General features: G+C 40.0%; 1 protein-coding gene across 1 annotated transcript in view; it reads right to left on the bottom strand.

Moving 5' to 3' along the window:
- Window positions 1-16,880, bottom strand: part of CNTNAP5 (contactin associated protein like 5) — a 1,040,194-nt gene that overhangs the window by 805,544 nt on the left and 217,770 nt on the right. Inside the window, exon 2 of the mRNA XM_027562987.1 lies at window positions 4,857-4,961. Coding sequence (XP_027418788.1) covers window positions 4,857-4,961 — 105 coding nt within the window. The remainder of the gene's footprint in view (window positions 1-4,856; window positions 4,962-16,880) is intronic.

The following is a 16,880-nucleotide window of genomic DNA, read 5'->3' as shown; positions in this document are numbered from 1 at the left end:
TCTGTGACTCTGGACTGTAGCCAACCAGGCTTCTCTGTCCATGGAATTTTCCAGGCAAGAATACTAGAGTGGGTTGCCATTTTCTACTCCAGGGGATCTTCCTGACCCAGGGATCGAACTAGTGTCTCTTGTGCTAAATAATTGCTGCCGCTGCTACTGCTGCTGCTAAGTCGCTTCAGTTGCGTCCGACTCTGTGCGACCCCATAGATGGCAGCCCACCAGGCTCCTCTGTCCCTGGGATTCTCCAGGCAAGAACACTGGAGTGGGTTGCCATTTCCTCCTCCAATGCATGAAAGTGAAAAGTCAAAGTGAGGTCGCTCAGTTGTGTCCGACTCCTAGCGATCCCATGGACTGCAGCCTACCAGGCTCCTCCGTCCATGGGATTTTCCAGGCAAGAGTACTGGAGTGGGGTGCCATTAGTATTAATTATTTAGCACCTGGCTGTAAATTTGTTGTTGAAAACACTAAATGGAGAATTCAAATTGAAATCAAGATGTTCTTTGAAATGTCCTTGTTTTGATACATCCGACATTATCCTAGATTTCAAACCAGGTGGGACAGTTTGCTCTTTTGGGTATATTTGATGTCTTTTATTTTCTAAAATAAAAAAAAAAGTTTTATAGGAAGACATGAAGAAAAAAGGGTTCATTAGACAGGGTTCTACTTCTAGGCCAGATGGCACAAACGTCTGTTTTTAGGAGGCAAATTATTACTTTATGGTAATATTTTTCAATGTAAGTTAAAAATTATAATTTTCTCAACATTCTCAACTTTATTTTAGAAAATAAATGATAACTTCTTTTTTATTATAATCATACTATGATGCTTGTATTCTATGTATGTATTATACATATGTATGTATATGTACACATAATACTATATATACCCAGATATGCATACATGTATATGCATTGTATATTTATTCTACTGCATATGGATTGTGTATAATATACACATATATATGTACACACTAGTTTTATATATGTATAAAACTAACCATGCATATATCTACCTTTCTCTCTATATATATGACTATGTATTATATCCAATCAAATGTGTTAAATCTCCTTATATATGCTACAATATACATATATGTGTATATAAAATGCACACAATACATCAATTATATTGTATATATAAATATATAGGACTTTGCAGGTGGCACAGTCCTGATAAGAATATGTCTGCCAAGACAGAAGTCATAAGAGACGCTAGCTTGATCCCTGGGAGGAAGATCCCCTGGAATAGGAAGTGGCAACCCACTACAGTATTCTTGCCTGGAAAATTCTATGGACAGAGGAACCTGGTGGGCTACAGTCCATGGGGTCGAAAATAATTGGACACGACTGAGCACATGCATATACACATATAGATATATAAATACGTATATGACAGAATAATAAAAGTAATACTATCACTAACCACAAATGTTAGCTATTCATTATATGATAATTTGTGCTATCCATGTATACTCTTTTTGAGTAGGGTTTGTGTCTATTTTTATCAGCTATGTGCCAGAGTTTTAGCACAGAACCTGGCACATAGTAGGTATTCAATAAATATTAATAGGAAGATATGTTATTCACAAATTCATTCAGTGTAGCAACCTTCAACTCTTGTTGCATTTTAGAATCACCTGGAAAGCTTGTATTTATTTATCAATATTTGTTCTTGGGTCCCATCCCAGACTATTCAGAATATCTGGAAGGTGGGACTCAGCATTGCTACTTATGAAGCTCTATTGGTTTCTCAGCTGGTAAAGAATCTACCTGCAATGCAGGAGACCCTGGTTTGATTCCTGGGTCAGGGCGATCCCTGGATAAGGGATAGACTACCTACTCTAGTATTCTTGGACTTCCCTGGTGACTCAGATGGTAAAGAATATGCCTATAATGCAGGAGACCTGGGTTCGATCCCTGGGTTAGGAAGATCCCCTGGAGGAGGGCATGGCAACCCATTCCAGTATTCTTGCCTGGAGAGTCCCCATGGACAGAGGAGCCTGGTGGGCTACAGTCCATGGGGTTGTGAAGAATTGGACACGATTGAGCAACTAAGCACATAGGTTATTCAGATGTCCAGCCATGAACGAGAACTAGTAAGTTACTATCTCCTTGAGTCTGTGTTTAACTTCTGCTAAGGGTAACTGTTAGCCTGGTGAATGAAGGGAAGCTGTCAGCCCTGGGAGATGGGCTGGATGGTGGATTCTAGACCATTGTATCCAGACTCTCTGACTGTATCTCCTGCATGGTGTTCCTGATTCAGACTCTACCTGGGAGAAGAAGAAAAAGTCAATTCCCTCTCCGCCTACACTTGTGCTAGCCTTGGGCTCAGGCACACAGATTCCCCTGTAAGTAGGATAATGATAATATACTGAAGCAGAGACATGTGTATTCTCTCAATATCTGTTCATAAGGGTGGGTGAGTTGGGGGAGCTGACCTATTACCAGACTCACAGCTTTCCCAGAAACTCCCAAGAAGCTACCGAGGCCATCATGTCCTTCTGCCACTGCACAATTGGCTGGGACTAAGATCAAATCTGGCTCAGGATGCCCTGTGGGAGAGCCTGTATTAAAATCTGCCAGATATCCCCAGGTGGTCCAGTGGATAAGAATCCACCCTCCAGTGCAGGGGACTCGGGTTCGATCCCCGGTTTGGGAAGATTCCACATGCCTTGAAGCAACTAAAGCCATGTGCCACAACTACTGAGCCTGCGTGTCCTAGAGCCCATGCTCTGCCACAAGAGAAGCCACTGCAATGAGAAGCCTGCGAATTGCAACTAGAGAAAGCCCACACACAGCAGTGAAGGTCCAGTGCAAAGATAAATAAATAAATAAAACTTGCCAACCTGTGTTTCTTACTGAAATGATAAGTGAACCCCCCAGTCCCAGTCTCTCACTACCCTGCAGTGAAAAGGAACTTTTGAATATGTGAGTCTGTTCTCTGTGTGCACATGAGGCTTTAAGGCAGGTATTACTGGTTCACATTACAGATAAAAGAAACTGGGTTGAGAGCAGGTAAGTGACCTGCAGTTGCTAACCGAACCTGTAAGCAAATACCATCTTCAGCATTTGAACTCTGGCAGATTAGTTCCCAAACCCCTTTTTTTCTTTCTAATACACCCCTCTGTAACCTGTGTTAATAAATCAATTTGCTAGTGTTGTGGTTAGGAGCAAAACTGTGGATTCAGCTGACTTAAATTGTAGTACATACATTTTCCCTTAATCTCATCATTTTAGGCACCTTATGCAACTTCTCTGAGCCTCAGAAAGCCTACCTGAAGGTAAAAGATAATAATGCTTACCTTACAGTATCTTTGTGGAGACTAAATACTGTAATATAGGTGAAATGTTTTATAAAATCTTTGGCACAGAGACTTCATGAAAAGGCATTGTTAGCACAAAATTGTTATCAATATTTTCTTCCTGAGTCTTTGATTGGCTATTCTTTTCCCTGTAGAATAACATTCTTAAACTCCTTTCTCAACAAACATAGAATTCACTAAGTTTTAAATTATTGATCCCATTATCCCCAGAATACTTGTGATGTGTAGTATGAAACAAACGATAATATATAAATAAAAATGACAAATCAAACTCACTATGAATGGAGATTCAAAACTAGAAACTGGGGACTTCCCTGGTGGTCTCTTTGCCAACTGGGAAGCCCCTAACAACACTAGTGGTCCAGTGGTTAAGAATTCACCTGTCAATTCAGGGAACACAGGTTCAGTTCCTATTTGGGGAACTAATATCCTACAGGCCACAGGACAACTGAGCCCAAAAACTCTGTAACTATTGAGCTCACATGTTCTAGAGGCTTTATTCCTCTACTAGAGAAGCCCACACACTGCAGTGAGAGAAAACCTGCATGCTGCAATGAAGACCCAGCACAGTTGGAAAAATAAAATAAAATAAAATAAAAAAAAGTTGGCCTCTTTAAAAACTCAGAAATTGATGTGCTAGCAAATTAAATCATTCTTTGCTTTATAAAAACAATATCAATATCATGACAATGAATTAGGACTTAACTCCCAAATATAAAGATGGATCAACATTGGAAAACTTACTAATGTGATTAACCTCGTATATAAGTGGGAAAATATAGTCAAGATCAATTAACGTGAACTCTACTAGACCAGTGTACCTCTTAGAAAAAGACTTTAGTGAGTTCACTAAATGTGTAAATAAATAAATATCATGAGATATTTAAAGCTTTTGGAAATTAAAAAATTCAACTACAGAACAATATATATATATATTATAAATATGATTTAACTATATCTCTCTAGATATCCATCACCATATTTGTTAAAGGAATTTCATATAACATTAGTTAAAGGTGTCTGCTCTTCCTTTGCTCATATATTGTAAGAATACACAATCAACTTTTAACCATAGCTGTCTCTAGAGGGTTGCATTACATATTTTTGAATTTAAAAGCTTTCACTTAATACTGTTTTATATTTTTAAAACTATAAACAGTTATTTTATTGTAAAAATTAAAACTACTGAAGAAAAAATCTTGATAGATTTCATTCTTTCTATGATAAAATGCTATAATAATAATATATTTGATAGTTATTTATGTTGATGCATGAAACATAAAAATAAGGCAAATTAAAATTTTTTTTTCACAAAGGCATCTTATGATAATCAAAGAAAAATAAGGTGGATTTAGGGGAACACTAACCAGTATACTTTGAATATGCGTGATGTGCTAGGAAGCATGGTTTTATTCCATTGTAATCTCTCTCTACCCATTCTTCTCTTGAACACTGCTCTTGGACATGATTCCAGAACATTGAGAGGTCTGTGTGCTTATTCAGCACTTGCCTTTAGAGTTTGCCACCTACTCACCAACTCTTCGGTTGAGCTGAGCTGGGCTGTGAGTACCAGCGAGGTCTGAGGAACTGGAAAAAGCCATTGGAGAGAGCAAGGATGCTAATGGGTCATCACAGTTGTCTAGAACAAAAGAGGAGAGAGAGAAAAAAATTCATTAGCAAGAAGTATTTCATTAAGAGAGGACTCAAGGAATTAACCACTTATTAGCTTATTAGCTACCTGCTCTAAACAAAGCTAGTACTCATTGTTTCCACGTGGTGTTTTATCTCCTCCTCACAAAAACCTTGCAAAGACTAAGGTTAAATCTCTCACAGTTGGGGAAACTCAAGTTCAGACATGTTTCGTAGTTTGTCCAAGGTCGGAAATCTAGAAAATAGTGTGGCCAAAATTTTTGCCCAGATTTGTCTAACTGAAAATCCAACTATTGCTTCATTTCTTTAATCAGCCACTTGAGCAAAGTCTCAAGTTATGGCTTGTGAGCTTTTTTATAAAGGGGAGAATATTTAAAATGGGGAACACTGTTTACTCTCACATCTTCAGTTTCTAAAGACTCTTGTAATAGTTTTATTTAGAGGGACACAATAATTTAGAATGTCTCACTCCCAGTTGCATGAAAGTCTTTGGAAAATGAGTTACTAATTTTAATAATTCATATCTATTCTATGAAATAATAGAGAATAGCCCTCAATCTTTTACAATCTTGAATCTGACATTTCCTTCAATAGCTACACTTCCAGTCTTCTCTAAATGTGGTAGATAGTCTTTCTAAGTCTTCTTTGATCCTGCTCAGATGGGGCCCATGGACAGAGATGTGGTCTTGACAATGTAGATATTCTCCTCTGATTGCCCTGGCTATTCAATCCCATGTACAGAACTCTGCTCTTTACCAGCATATTGGCCATCTAAAGAGTTAGTTTTTAGGTGCTTCCCAGATGGTGCTAGTGGTAAAGAACCTGCCTGCCAATGCAGGAGATGTAAGAGATAGGGTTTGACTCCTGGGTCAGAAAGATCCCCTGGAGGAGGAAATGGTAACCCATGCCAGTATTCTTGCCTGGAGGTTCTGCATGGACAGAGGAGCCTGGTGGGCTACAGTCCATGGCGTGGCAAAGAGTTGAACATGACTGAAGTGACTTAGTACACAAAGAGTTTGCAATCATTCATTTATTTGCATTCAACAACAGGTAACATATTCTTTGTGGGATCTTAGCGAATAATCTGCCATATAATAGGCTTTCAATAAAGGTTTATGCAAAGAATGAAATAAATGAGTAAAGGAAGGAATGAAGAAAGGAAGGAATCAATCAATCAATCCACAGAACAGTACCAACACTCTTACCACTTTTTTGTACAATTGATCTTAGAGAATACTGCAAAATGAGTCCATGAAATCTAGATATACCTCAGTCAAAACAAGTTTGAAACATGTTATTCAATTTGAAGGTCAACTTCGTGGTATCAAAAGCTCTCAGGAAGAGGTGAGATGACATTTTTAAAAGGAAATGTACATACGATTATGAGGATGCTTGTTTACCCAGCAAATTCTTAGAGAGCAGTATTTCATCTAATTGCATGAAAATTAATGAGAAACATAAGGATTAAATTTTTATTTGTTCAATGTGTTAAAAAAATTAACTGGCAAATTATATTTTAAGTTTTTCCCAAACACAAATGTACGAAAAATATTTTGAGGTATTTGACAAACACAAAATACAGCCAGAATCTAACTGAAGAGTAATAATACTAAAATCAGAGCTAAAAGCACCTCTGCAGTTACGGTCATTCTGCAAACAGAAAGCAGAACTCAGGGGCCATCTTACTGCAGGCTAAGATGCAGGTGAGGGGGATGCATGCACCCTTCCAACACACTTGTCGGGAAACATGAATCTGCTACTGTATTGAATGTTAAAAACAATTTGAACATAATGGAAATATTCCATTTGCTTATGCTGGATTTATCATCAGGAAACCAATGAATGCCAAAGCTTGAGCCCAACTGAACCTGAGCCCCAGAGGAATATACCATACACATGCACACACACACACACACACACAAACTCCACAAAGCATTTCTCTTTGCAGCTATGCTATGAACCTTACCCACAACAGTGGCTACAGCTACCCTCTAATTTCAGATAACATCCCTCCACTCCATCTGGACATGACTGAGTGGCTAACACACACATAACCCTTCCAAATAACTCACAACCCTTCTAACACCCACTTCTGAAGCAAACTGAAAGGTGATAAGGTGGAAGGTGAAGTCGCTCAGTCGTGTCTGACTCTTTGCAACCCCATGGACTGTAGCCTACCAGGCTCTTCCGTCCATGGGATTTTCCAGGCGAGAGTACTGGAGCGGGTTGCCAGTTCCTTCTCCAGAGGATCCTCCCGACACAGGGATCGAACCCAGGTCTCTCTGCATTGTAGGCAGACGCTTTACCACCTGAGCCACCAGGGAAGTCTGAAGCAAACTGAAGAACTTTCCACAGCCAAGAGCCATATTTATTAGGGCTTCCCTGGTGGCTCAGACAGTAAAGAATCTGCCTGCAATGCAGGAGATCTGGGTGCGATCCCTGGGTTGAGAATGTCCCCTGGAAAAGAGAATGGCTACACATTCTAGTATTCTTGCCTGGAGAATTCCATGGACGGGGAGCCTGGAGAGTCTAGTCCATGAGACTCTGATGCTGGGAAGGATAGAGGGCATAAGGAAAAGGGGGTGACAGAATCTGAGATGGTTGGATAGTGTCATTGACTCAATGGACATGAGTTTGAGCAAACTTTGGAAAAAAGTGAAGGACAGGGAAGCTTGGTGTGCTGCATTCCATGTGGTCACAAACAGTCAGACATGATTTGGCAACTGAACAACAACTTTTTATTCTAGCATTTATGTATTTCTTAAACATATAACATGTGTAAAACACTGTTACCATTTTTTTCAACATTTTTAAATTGATGGATAGTGGATTTACAATGTTGTGTTAATTCCTGGTATACAGCAAAGTGATTCAGTTATATGTATACATATATGTTATTTTTTATATTATTTTTCATTATAGTTTATTATACAGTAGGATTTTGCTGGTACTGCTAACATTTTTATTAGATCTTTTATGGGTTTTTTTTTTTCATGTGTCACTGATGACATTTTTTAGTATTGTGCTTCCTAATCCCACTTTTTCCCTAAGTGAATTGATCTAATCTAAACTGAAGTGATCTAATCATTTCAATGTAATTCAGCCCAATAAATATTTATAGGGTCCCACATTATGCTTGACCTTAAATAGGCATTGGAGATACATTTGAGTAAAACTGAATCTCAGACTTCAAGAAGTTCAGAGACCACTTAGAAATATGAGGACATAATCAAATTCAATAAATGGATGAGACAGTTGAGGAGAATTTCATCATTACACCCAAGTCAGTTTCACGGGTACCTAATGGCTCAGACATCCAGGTGAGTAGTCTTTCTTATCTCCTCTACCTCTGTGCAGTGAGTGCCCTTTTCCACCAGGTCTTGGGAGAAGCATTCATGCCCACTGGCCTCCTGACACCAGCGACTATTTCTCCATGGCCCAGTTCCTTTTCTGAAATGCACCTTCCTTGTATCTCCATTTGTGGGGGTCAATGTTTCCACTTTGGGAATTGGTAAACCCATTGGAAACAATCTGTGCTAATAGAAAGGTCCAGAGGAGATTCATCAGGACATCTTTTTTCATGGACCCAGGACATTGCAGTGGCTTTTATTTTTTTAAACTTTACATAATTGTATTAGTTTTGCCAAATATCAAAATGAATCCACCACAGGTATACATGTGTTCCCCATCCTGAACCCTCCTCCCTCCTCCCTCCCCATACCATCCCTCTGGGTCATCCCAGTGCACCAGCCCCAAGCATCCAGTATTGTGCATCGAACCTGGACTGGTAGCTTGTTTCTTACATGATATTTTACATGTTTCAATGTCATTCTCCCAAATCTTCCCACCCTCTCCCTCTCCCACAGAGTCTATAAGACTGTTCTATACATCAGTGTCTCTTTTGCAGTGGCTTTTAGAAAAGGAGACTGAGCTATTGCTCTCCTATCTCTGAAAGTGATAAGAATCAGAAAGTTTCCAATCAGAAAGGAAGAAAGACCTTTCCTCTCAGGCCAATAAGTACTTCCCTTTTTCTTCTTTATATCAAATGAACAGACTTGACAACTCAACTAAACTGAGAATAGACCAAGACTTAAATTGGTAATCAAATTACCCTTTGTCATTAGGAATTAAGAATTTATATAAGCATTTTCAATCCAGCAGTGTGCATTATTTTTAGACCTGTCCTGAACAGGGGAAGGGTTTCCTTGGTGGCTCAGATGGTAAAGAATCTGCCTGCAATGCACGAGTCCAGGGTTCAATTCCTAGGTCAGGAAGATCCCCTGGAGAAGGGAATGGCAACCCACTCTAATATTCTTGCTTGGACAATTCTATTAACAAAGGAGATTGGTGATGGACTACAGTCCATGGGGTCTCAAAGAGTCAGACACAACTGAATGACTAGCACACACAAACACAAACAGGAAAAACAATACAGCATAAATGAGGACAGCACAGTTGACACTTAAATAACATGGGTTTGAATAGTATGGGTCCACTTATACCAGAATTTTTTTAGAGAGAAGTTAGCAGTGGCCACAGGACTGGAAAAGGTCAGTTTTCATTCCAATCCCAAAGAAAGGCAATGCCAAAGAATGCTCAAAATACCACACAATTGCACTCATCTCACACGCTAGTAAAGTAATGCTCAAAATTCTCCAAGCCAGGCTTCAGCAATATGTGAACAGTGAACTTCCTGATGTTCAAGCTGGTTTTAGAAAAGGCAGAGGAACCAGATATCCAATCGCCAACATCCACTGGATCATGGAAAAAGCAAGAGAGTTCCAGAAAAACATCTATTTCTGCTTTATTGACTGTCAAAGTCTTTGACTGTGTGGATCACAATAAACTGTGGAAAATTCTGAAAGAGATGGGAATACCAGACTACCTGATCTGCCTCTTGAGAAATTTGTATGCAGGTCAGGAAGCAACAGTTAGAACTGGACATGTAACAACAGACTGGTTCCAAATAGGAAAAGGAGTTCGTCAAGGCTGTATATTGTCACCCTGTTTATTTAACTTATATGCAGAGTACATCATGAGAAACGCTGGACTGGAAGAAGCACAAGCTGGAATCAAGATTGCCGGGAGAAATATCAATAACCTCAGATATGCAGATGACACCACCCTTATGGCAGAAAGTGAAGAAGAACTCAAAGGCCTCTTGAGGAAAGTGAAAGTGGAGAGTGAAAAAGTTGGCTTAAAGCTCAACATTCAGAAAACGAATATTGTGGCATCCAGTCCCACCACTTCATGGGAAAGAGATGGGGAAACAGTGGAAACAGTGTCAGACTTTATTTTGGGGGGCTCCAAAATCACTACAGATGGTGACTGCAGCCATGAAATTAAAAGATGCTTACTCCTTGGAAGGAAAGTTATGACCAACCTAGATAGCATATTCAAAAGCAGAGACATTACTTTGCCAACAAAGGTTGGTCTAGTCAAGGCTATGGTTTTTCCTGTGGTCATGTATGGATGTGAGAGTTGGACTGTGAAGAAGGCTGAGCGCCAAAGAATTGATGCTTTTAAACTGTGGTGTTGGAGAAGACTCTTGAGAGTCCCTTGGACTGCAAGGAGATCCAACCCTGGGATTGGATCTGAAGGAGATCAGCCCTGGGATTTCTTTGGAAGGAATGATGCTAAAGCTGCAACTCCAGTACTTGGGCCACCTCATGGGAAGAGTTGACTCATTGGAAAAGACTCTGATGCTGGGAGGCATTGGGGGCAGGAGGAGAAGGGGACAACAGAGGATGAGATGGCTGGATGGCATCACTGACTCGATGGGCGTGAGTCTCAGTGAACTCCGGGAGTTGTTGATGGACAGGGAGGCCTGGTGTGCTGCAATTCATGGGGTTGCAAAGAGTCGGACATGACTGAGTGACTGATCTGATACATTTTTATTTTTTTTTTGAGTTTTAAAATTTAATATATATTTTCTAAAAAAATAATTATTTTTTATTGGAGTGTATCTGACTCACAATGTTGTTCTAATTTCAGGCTTACACCAAAGTGAGTCAGTTATACATACACATGTACCATTTTCCAAATTCTTTTCCCATTTAGATTATTCAGATCAGATCAGATCAGTTGCTCAGTCATGTCCTACTCTTTGCGACCCCATGAATCCCAGCACACCAGGCTTCCCTGTCCATCACCAACTCCTGCAGTTCACTCAGACTCACCTCCATTGAGTCAGTGATGCCATCCAGCCATCTTCTCCTCCTTCCCCCAATCCCTCCCAGCATCAGAGTTTTTTCCAATGAGTCAACTCTTCCCATGAGGTGGCCAAAGTACTGGAGTTGCAGCTTTAGCATCATTCCTTCCAAAGAAATCCCAGGGCTGATCTCCTTCACAATGGACTGGTTGGATCTCCTTGCAGTCCAAGGGACTCTCAAGAGTCTTCTCCAACACCACAGTTCAAAAGCATCAATTCTTTGGCGCTCAGCCTTCTTCACAGTCCAACTCTCACATCCATACATGACCACAGGAAAAACCACAGCCTTGACTAGACTGACCTTTGTTGGCAAAGTAATGTCTCTGCTTTTGAATATGCTATCTAGGTTGGTCATAACTTTCCTTCCAAGGAGTAAGTGTCTTTTAATTTCATGGCTGCAGTCACCATCTGTAGTGATTTTGGAGCCCCCCAAAATAAAGTCTGACACTGTTTCCACTGTTTCCCCATCTCTTTCCCATGAAGTGGTGGGACCGGATGCCATGATCTTCGTTTTCTGAATGTTGAGCTTTAAGCCAACTTTTTCACTCTCCACTTTCACTTTCCTCAAGAGGCCTTTGAGTTCTTCTTCACTTTCTGCCATAAGGGTGGTGTCATCTGCATATCTGAGGTTATTGATATTTCTCCCGGCAATCTTGATTCCAGCTTGTGCTTCTTCCAGTCCAGCGTTTCTCATGATGTACTCTGCATATAAGTTAAATAAACAGGGTGACAATATACAGCCTTGACGAACTCCTTTTCCTATTTGGAACCAGTCTGTTGTTACATGTCCAGTTCTAACTGTTGCTTCCTGACCTGCATACAAATTTCTCAAGAGGCAGATCAGGTGGTCTGGTATTCGCATCTCTTTCAGAATTTTCCACAGTTTATTGTGATCCACACAGTCAAAGGCTTTGGCATAGATTATTAGAGTTTTTTTTTTTTTTTAATAAATATGAAGTACAGTGCTAAAAATCTATGGTTGGTTGAAAATACAGATGTGGAATCTGATTTTCCCAGTGTGTTTCGGGTACTCAGCCCTCAGCCCATATTCTTCAAGAGTGAACTGTAATTAATTTTTTAAAAATTCCGCCTTTGGGACCACTTGGTATCGTTGACAGTGTTAGGATGACTAAGGTTGCAAGCTTCCCATTCTAGACGGATTTATTCTCTTGCCTTGTTGACTCCAGAAAACATATTCCAATTCAATGAGCCCACAAAATCGACTTATCTCTGCCACATCTAGCCACAGAATCACTTCACAGATGGAATGAGAAGAGATGGACAAAGTTCCCTTTAAAAGATAAAGCACAGAATGAGCCCAGGAAACAGTATATTAATTGTGTGTAATATCTGCTTGCAATCCAGAGCAACCATTTTCAGCAATTTTATTCCTGAGAATCTCATGTCTATGTTAGAAAACCTGCACAAGAATTGATGTCACCAAAAGCTCTTTGCACTAAAGGTTTGTGGTCAACCTGATGAGAAGAAGGAAAGGAAGTGGAAGGGAGAGAAGGGTTGAAAACAGCATTTCACCAGGCAGTCCTTCCCTTCTGCGGATTGGCAGCCTTCCTGAGACTAGGCCGATCGCAGTAAACACATGGCAGGGAAGGAAAGACACAAAGCACCATCTGTTTCATCATCCCTTCAGGCTTTAAATAAGCAGGCCCATGTTGTTGAATTTTAGGCACCACTCATGTCTCAGCCTTCTGACAATGTGTTTGCATGCTAAATCCATCAGTCAGTACTTCCGAAAGTGTGGTGGATGTTTATCTGTATTTACAGGAAGAGAGAGGAAAGGGTGAAGAAATTTGAGGAGGGAGAGAGATGTTTGAAATGTAGGAAAAACATAAGGCGGGACTAAAAGTCAGATTTCCTGTGGAACATGGAAACTGAGAGACACCATGACTAGTTTTCTAGAAATGAACCGTGCTTCACAGATCCATTGGCATAGTAGAATATTTTCAAAATATTCCCTGAAAAAGACCATTCAAAGATGTGCTGCAAAAATCAGGGGAAATTAAAACCCTAGTTAAAATGCAAACTTCTATTCACATTTTTGGAGCCTCTCTGGTGGTTCAGCCGTAAAAAATCTGCTCGTCAATGCATGAGACATGGGTTCAACCCCTGAGTCAGGAAGATCCCTTGAAGAAGGAAATGACAACCCACTCCAGGATTCTTGCCTGGGAAAACCAATGAACAGAGGAGCCTGAAGGGCATCAGTTCATGGAGTCACAAAAGAGTCGGACACAGTTTAGCAACGGAACACCAACAATTCACATTTCTATTCTCCATTTTTCTTCAACAGATAATTTTATGGTTGTCTTGTTTCCTTTTACACCATAAAGGCCACCTCGAAATGCATCTCAAGCCTAGGCAGATAAAAATCCATAAGTATAAATGTGACCATTCGTATTATAACATCCAGCTCTTCCAATCAATGGATGTTGGATGCTCCTAGTCCTATTTGCAAATGATGTAGCCCTACACTCACAGACTGAGATGGTGTTTAAACCAGAAGGAACCTCTGAAATAAGGAATTCAATCCCTTCAATTACAAACGAAGACCTCAGGGTGTAGGAGATGACAGGCCTGCTTAGGACTGGTCAGTTAATTAATGGACTGGCCCGGGTAGAAATTCAAGTTTGCTCAACCCCAGATGGTGACCACTAGGTCAGAATTATGCCACCTGTGCATAAGTCTGGTAACCATTAGTTATATCATTCTTCATAGGATTTGTTTTAACAAATGATTTATTTTCTGCTAAAGGAAGGGTATAGTTTCATTTCCTGGATAACAGAAAAACTTTGAAAAATAGTGCATAATTTTCATAAGAATTTGCATTCCTTCTCATTTATTCTTGCCTTCTTTACTTCTTTGACACTCCACCAAAAGAGGGGAGGAAAGTCCACAAAGGGAGAATAAGTGAAAGAAATGTATCTGTTTCCTTATTAATATTTGTAGGAATATTCATGGGAAGCATTTTTTTTGGAATAAGTAGGGATAGTTTTCCCCTCAATTTACATGCGTGAGTAAATATTAAAGGTCTTCTTTGACATTAATTAAAAGGTAAAGACACAGAAAAGAATTCTGAATAAATATGATATTTACACAGCTTCTGAGAAATTATCATTGACTCTTTAAGCTGGTTCTACTTTAAGTAACGTTTTTGTTTGCCAATGTATATTTTTATTCATTATTATTAAAATACCAATAGAGTTACAGATGGTAACTGAAGTTAAATTGTGAGCATCGCCTTGATTACCAGAGTAAATTGTCTGTATATGGGGATTTGGAGCTTAAGGGATTCACTGTATTTATAGGTGAGATAAAATTCCTCTTAGCATTACGCACTTAATGGCCCACTTTGTTTAAAAGGCATAAAGCAGGCATTTTGTGTAGTGCCTACAATGAGGCTTAGAAGTGTCAATTCATGCTTTTAGCTTCATTTGTTTTCTTACCTTGTTACCTATAATTTCACTTAGCAAACAACACAAATAAATACTATAATATTACTCTTGACTCTGACCCTATCCCCATTTTCCACAGTGAAATCCTAAAAGATAAATTACTCTAAAATGCGCAGACCAAGAAACATGGCTCTCTGAAATGAATCATGAAAGGAAGGTCAAACCTTCTCTGTCCTGACCTCCATCTCCACCATAATGCAGTGCTACTTGCCTTTTGATTATCTGCTGAATACACATGGTTGTGCTCGTTGCCATGGGAGGACAGAATTAAGTCAAGGACATAGACCCTAAGTTCAAGAAGCCAAGCATGTACTTTGGGTTAAAAGACAATCCATTAATTTGTATAAAGCGCCTAATGTGTATGATCAGTTACATGCAGGAGACCTTTTGCTTGGGATCCAGGAATCCTGGGTCCTCTTTTCTCTTCACTGTGAATTGCTTTCATTTGTATCTTTATCGTTTTGCAGAGATTCCTCCACTGCAAATGGCAGAGGTAACTGTTCATTTGTTCAATCAACAGACTTTAACAGGGCACATTCTAGGTGTCAGAGTTTCTGTCAGGCTTTCAAGACAGCAAAAGCAATTTTAACCAATTCCTCTACCATAGTAGAAATGGATACACTCCTCACTGCTTCACAGTCGTGACTGGTAATGGATAGGGGTGTAAACAGGGCATCACAAAGGAGACTGGTCCTGTCCAGGGATTAACAAGATGGCTCTGGAATATTTTCTTGGCTTTAAAAATCATTCTATTCAAGATTTTAGGAAAGACTTGGTTTAGAGGTACTGATCTTCACTTATAAGTTGCTTGCTAGGAATTTATCATAATCAAACCCAGTAAGACAATAACAGTCCTTGGCCACCTGATGCAAAGAGTCAACTCATTAGAAAAAACCCTGATGCTGGGAAAAACTGAAAGCAGGAGGAGAAGCAGACAACAGAGGATAAGATGACTGGATGGCCTCACTGCCTCAAGGGATGTGGGTTTTGAGCAAACTCCGGGAGATGGTGAAGGACAGGGAAGCCTGGCATGCTGCAGTCCATGGGGTCACAAAGAGTCAGACACAACAGAACGACTGAACAACAACAAGACAAGAACAAGGCAGCATAGGTAGCCATAATTCTGTCGGGCATCTGGGGCAGCCCCCCTTTCTAGGTGTCCAGCAGTCACTGTGGTACAGCCAGGGGTAGACATCATTCATTCTGGATGGATCAGCAACCTACAAGTTTCTCTGTTCTTTTCACACTCCATTCAGTGTCCAAACTGAACATGACTAAAGTCTGTGTGACTCTGTACACATTGCTGTCTGAACATTTGCTTCCCATCCCTAAAATGATGGCAGAAATGCATCAAAGACTGTCAAGGGCCAGTCTCCCAGTTGATTGTCTTGTGTGAATTTAGCTCTTTCCTCCTTGGTTTTTTTAAGAACACCTGTACACAAGTATCCCATAATTAGCCCAAACACAATGGCTCCAAAATATACTTGCCCAGCAATAAGTTCATCTCTAGCATTTTTCTAGCAGAAATAGGGTCCAGTTGTAGAGAACAAACGTATGGTTACCAAACAGGAAAGACAGAGTGGGATGAATTGAGAAATTGGGACTGACATAAACATAAAAATATTTAAAATGGGCTTCCCTTGTGGCTCAGCTAGTAAAGAATTCACCTGCAAAGCGGGAGACCTGGGTTTGATCCCTGAGTTGGGAAGATCCCCTGGAGAAGCGAAAGGCTACTCACTCAGTATTCTGGCCTGAACAATTCCATGGACTGTATATGTCTTGATGATAGTGAAAGAGGAGAGTGAAAAAGCTGGCTTAAAACACAAAATTCAAAGAACTAAGATCATGGCATCGAGTCCCATCATTTCATGGCAAATAGATGAAGAAACAGTGGAAACAGTGACAGACTGTATTTTTGGGGGCTCCAAAATTACTGGAGATGGTGACTGCAGCCATGAAATTAAAAGACACTTTCTCCTTGGAAGAAAAGTTATGACCAACCTAGACAGCATATTAAAAACCAGAGACATTACTTGGCAACAAAGGTCCATCTAGTCAAGGCTATGGTTTTTCCAGTAATCATGTATGGATGAGAGAGTTTGACTATAAAGAAAGCGGAATGCTAAAGAATTAACACTTTTGAACTGTGACTTGGAGAAGACTCTTGAGAGTCCCTTGATTTGCAAGGAGATCCAACCAGTCCATCCTAAAGGAGATCAGTCCTGGGTAT

Source organism: Bos indicus x Bos taurus, chromosome 2, assembly GCF_003369695.1.
Source record: "Bos indicus x Bos taurus breed Angus x Brahman F1 hybrid chromosome 2, Bos_hybrid_MaternalHap_v2.0, whole genome shotgun sequence".
NCBI lineage: Eukaryota > Metazoa > Chordata > Mammalia > Artiodactyla > Bovidae > Bos > Bos indicus x Bos taurus.
This window is presented reverse-complemented; position numbering and strand designations above follow the sequence as displayed.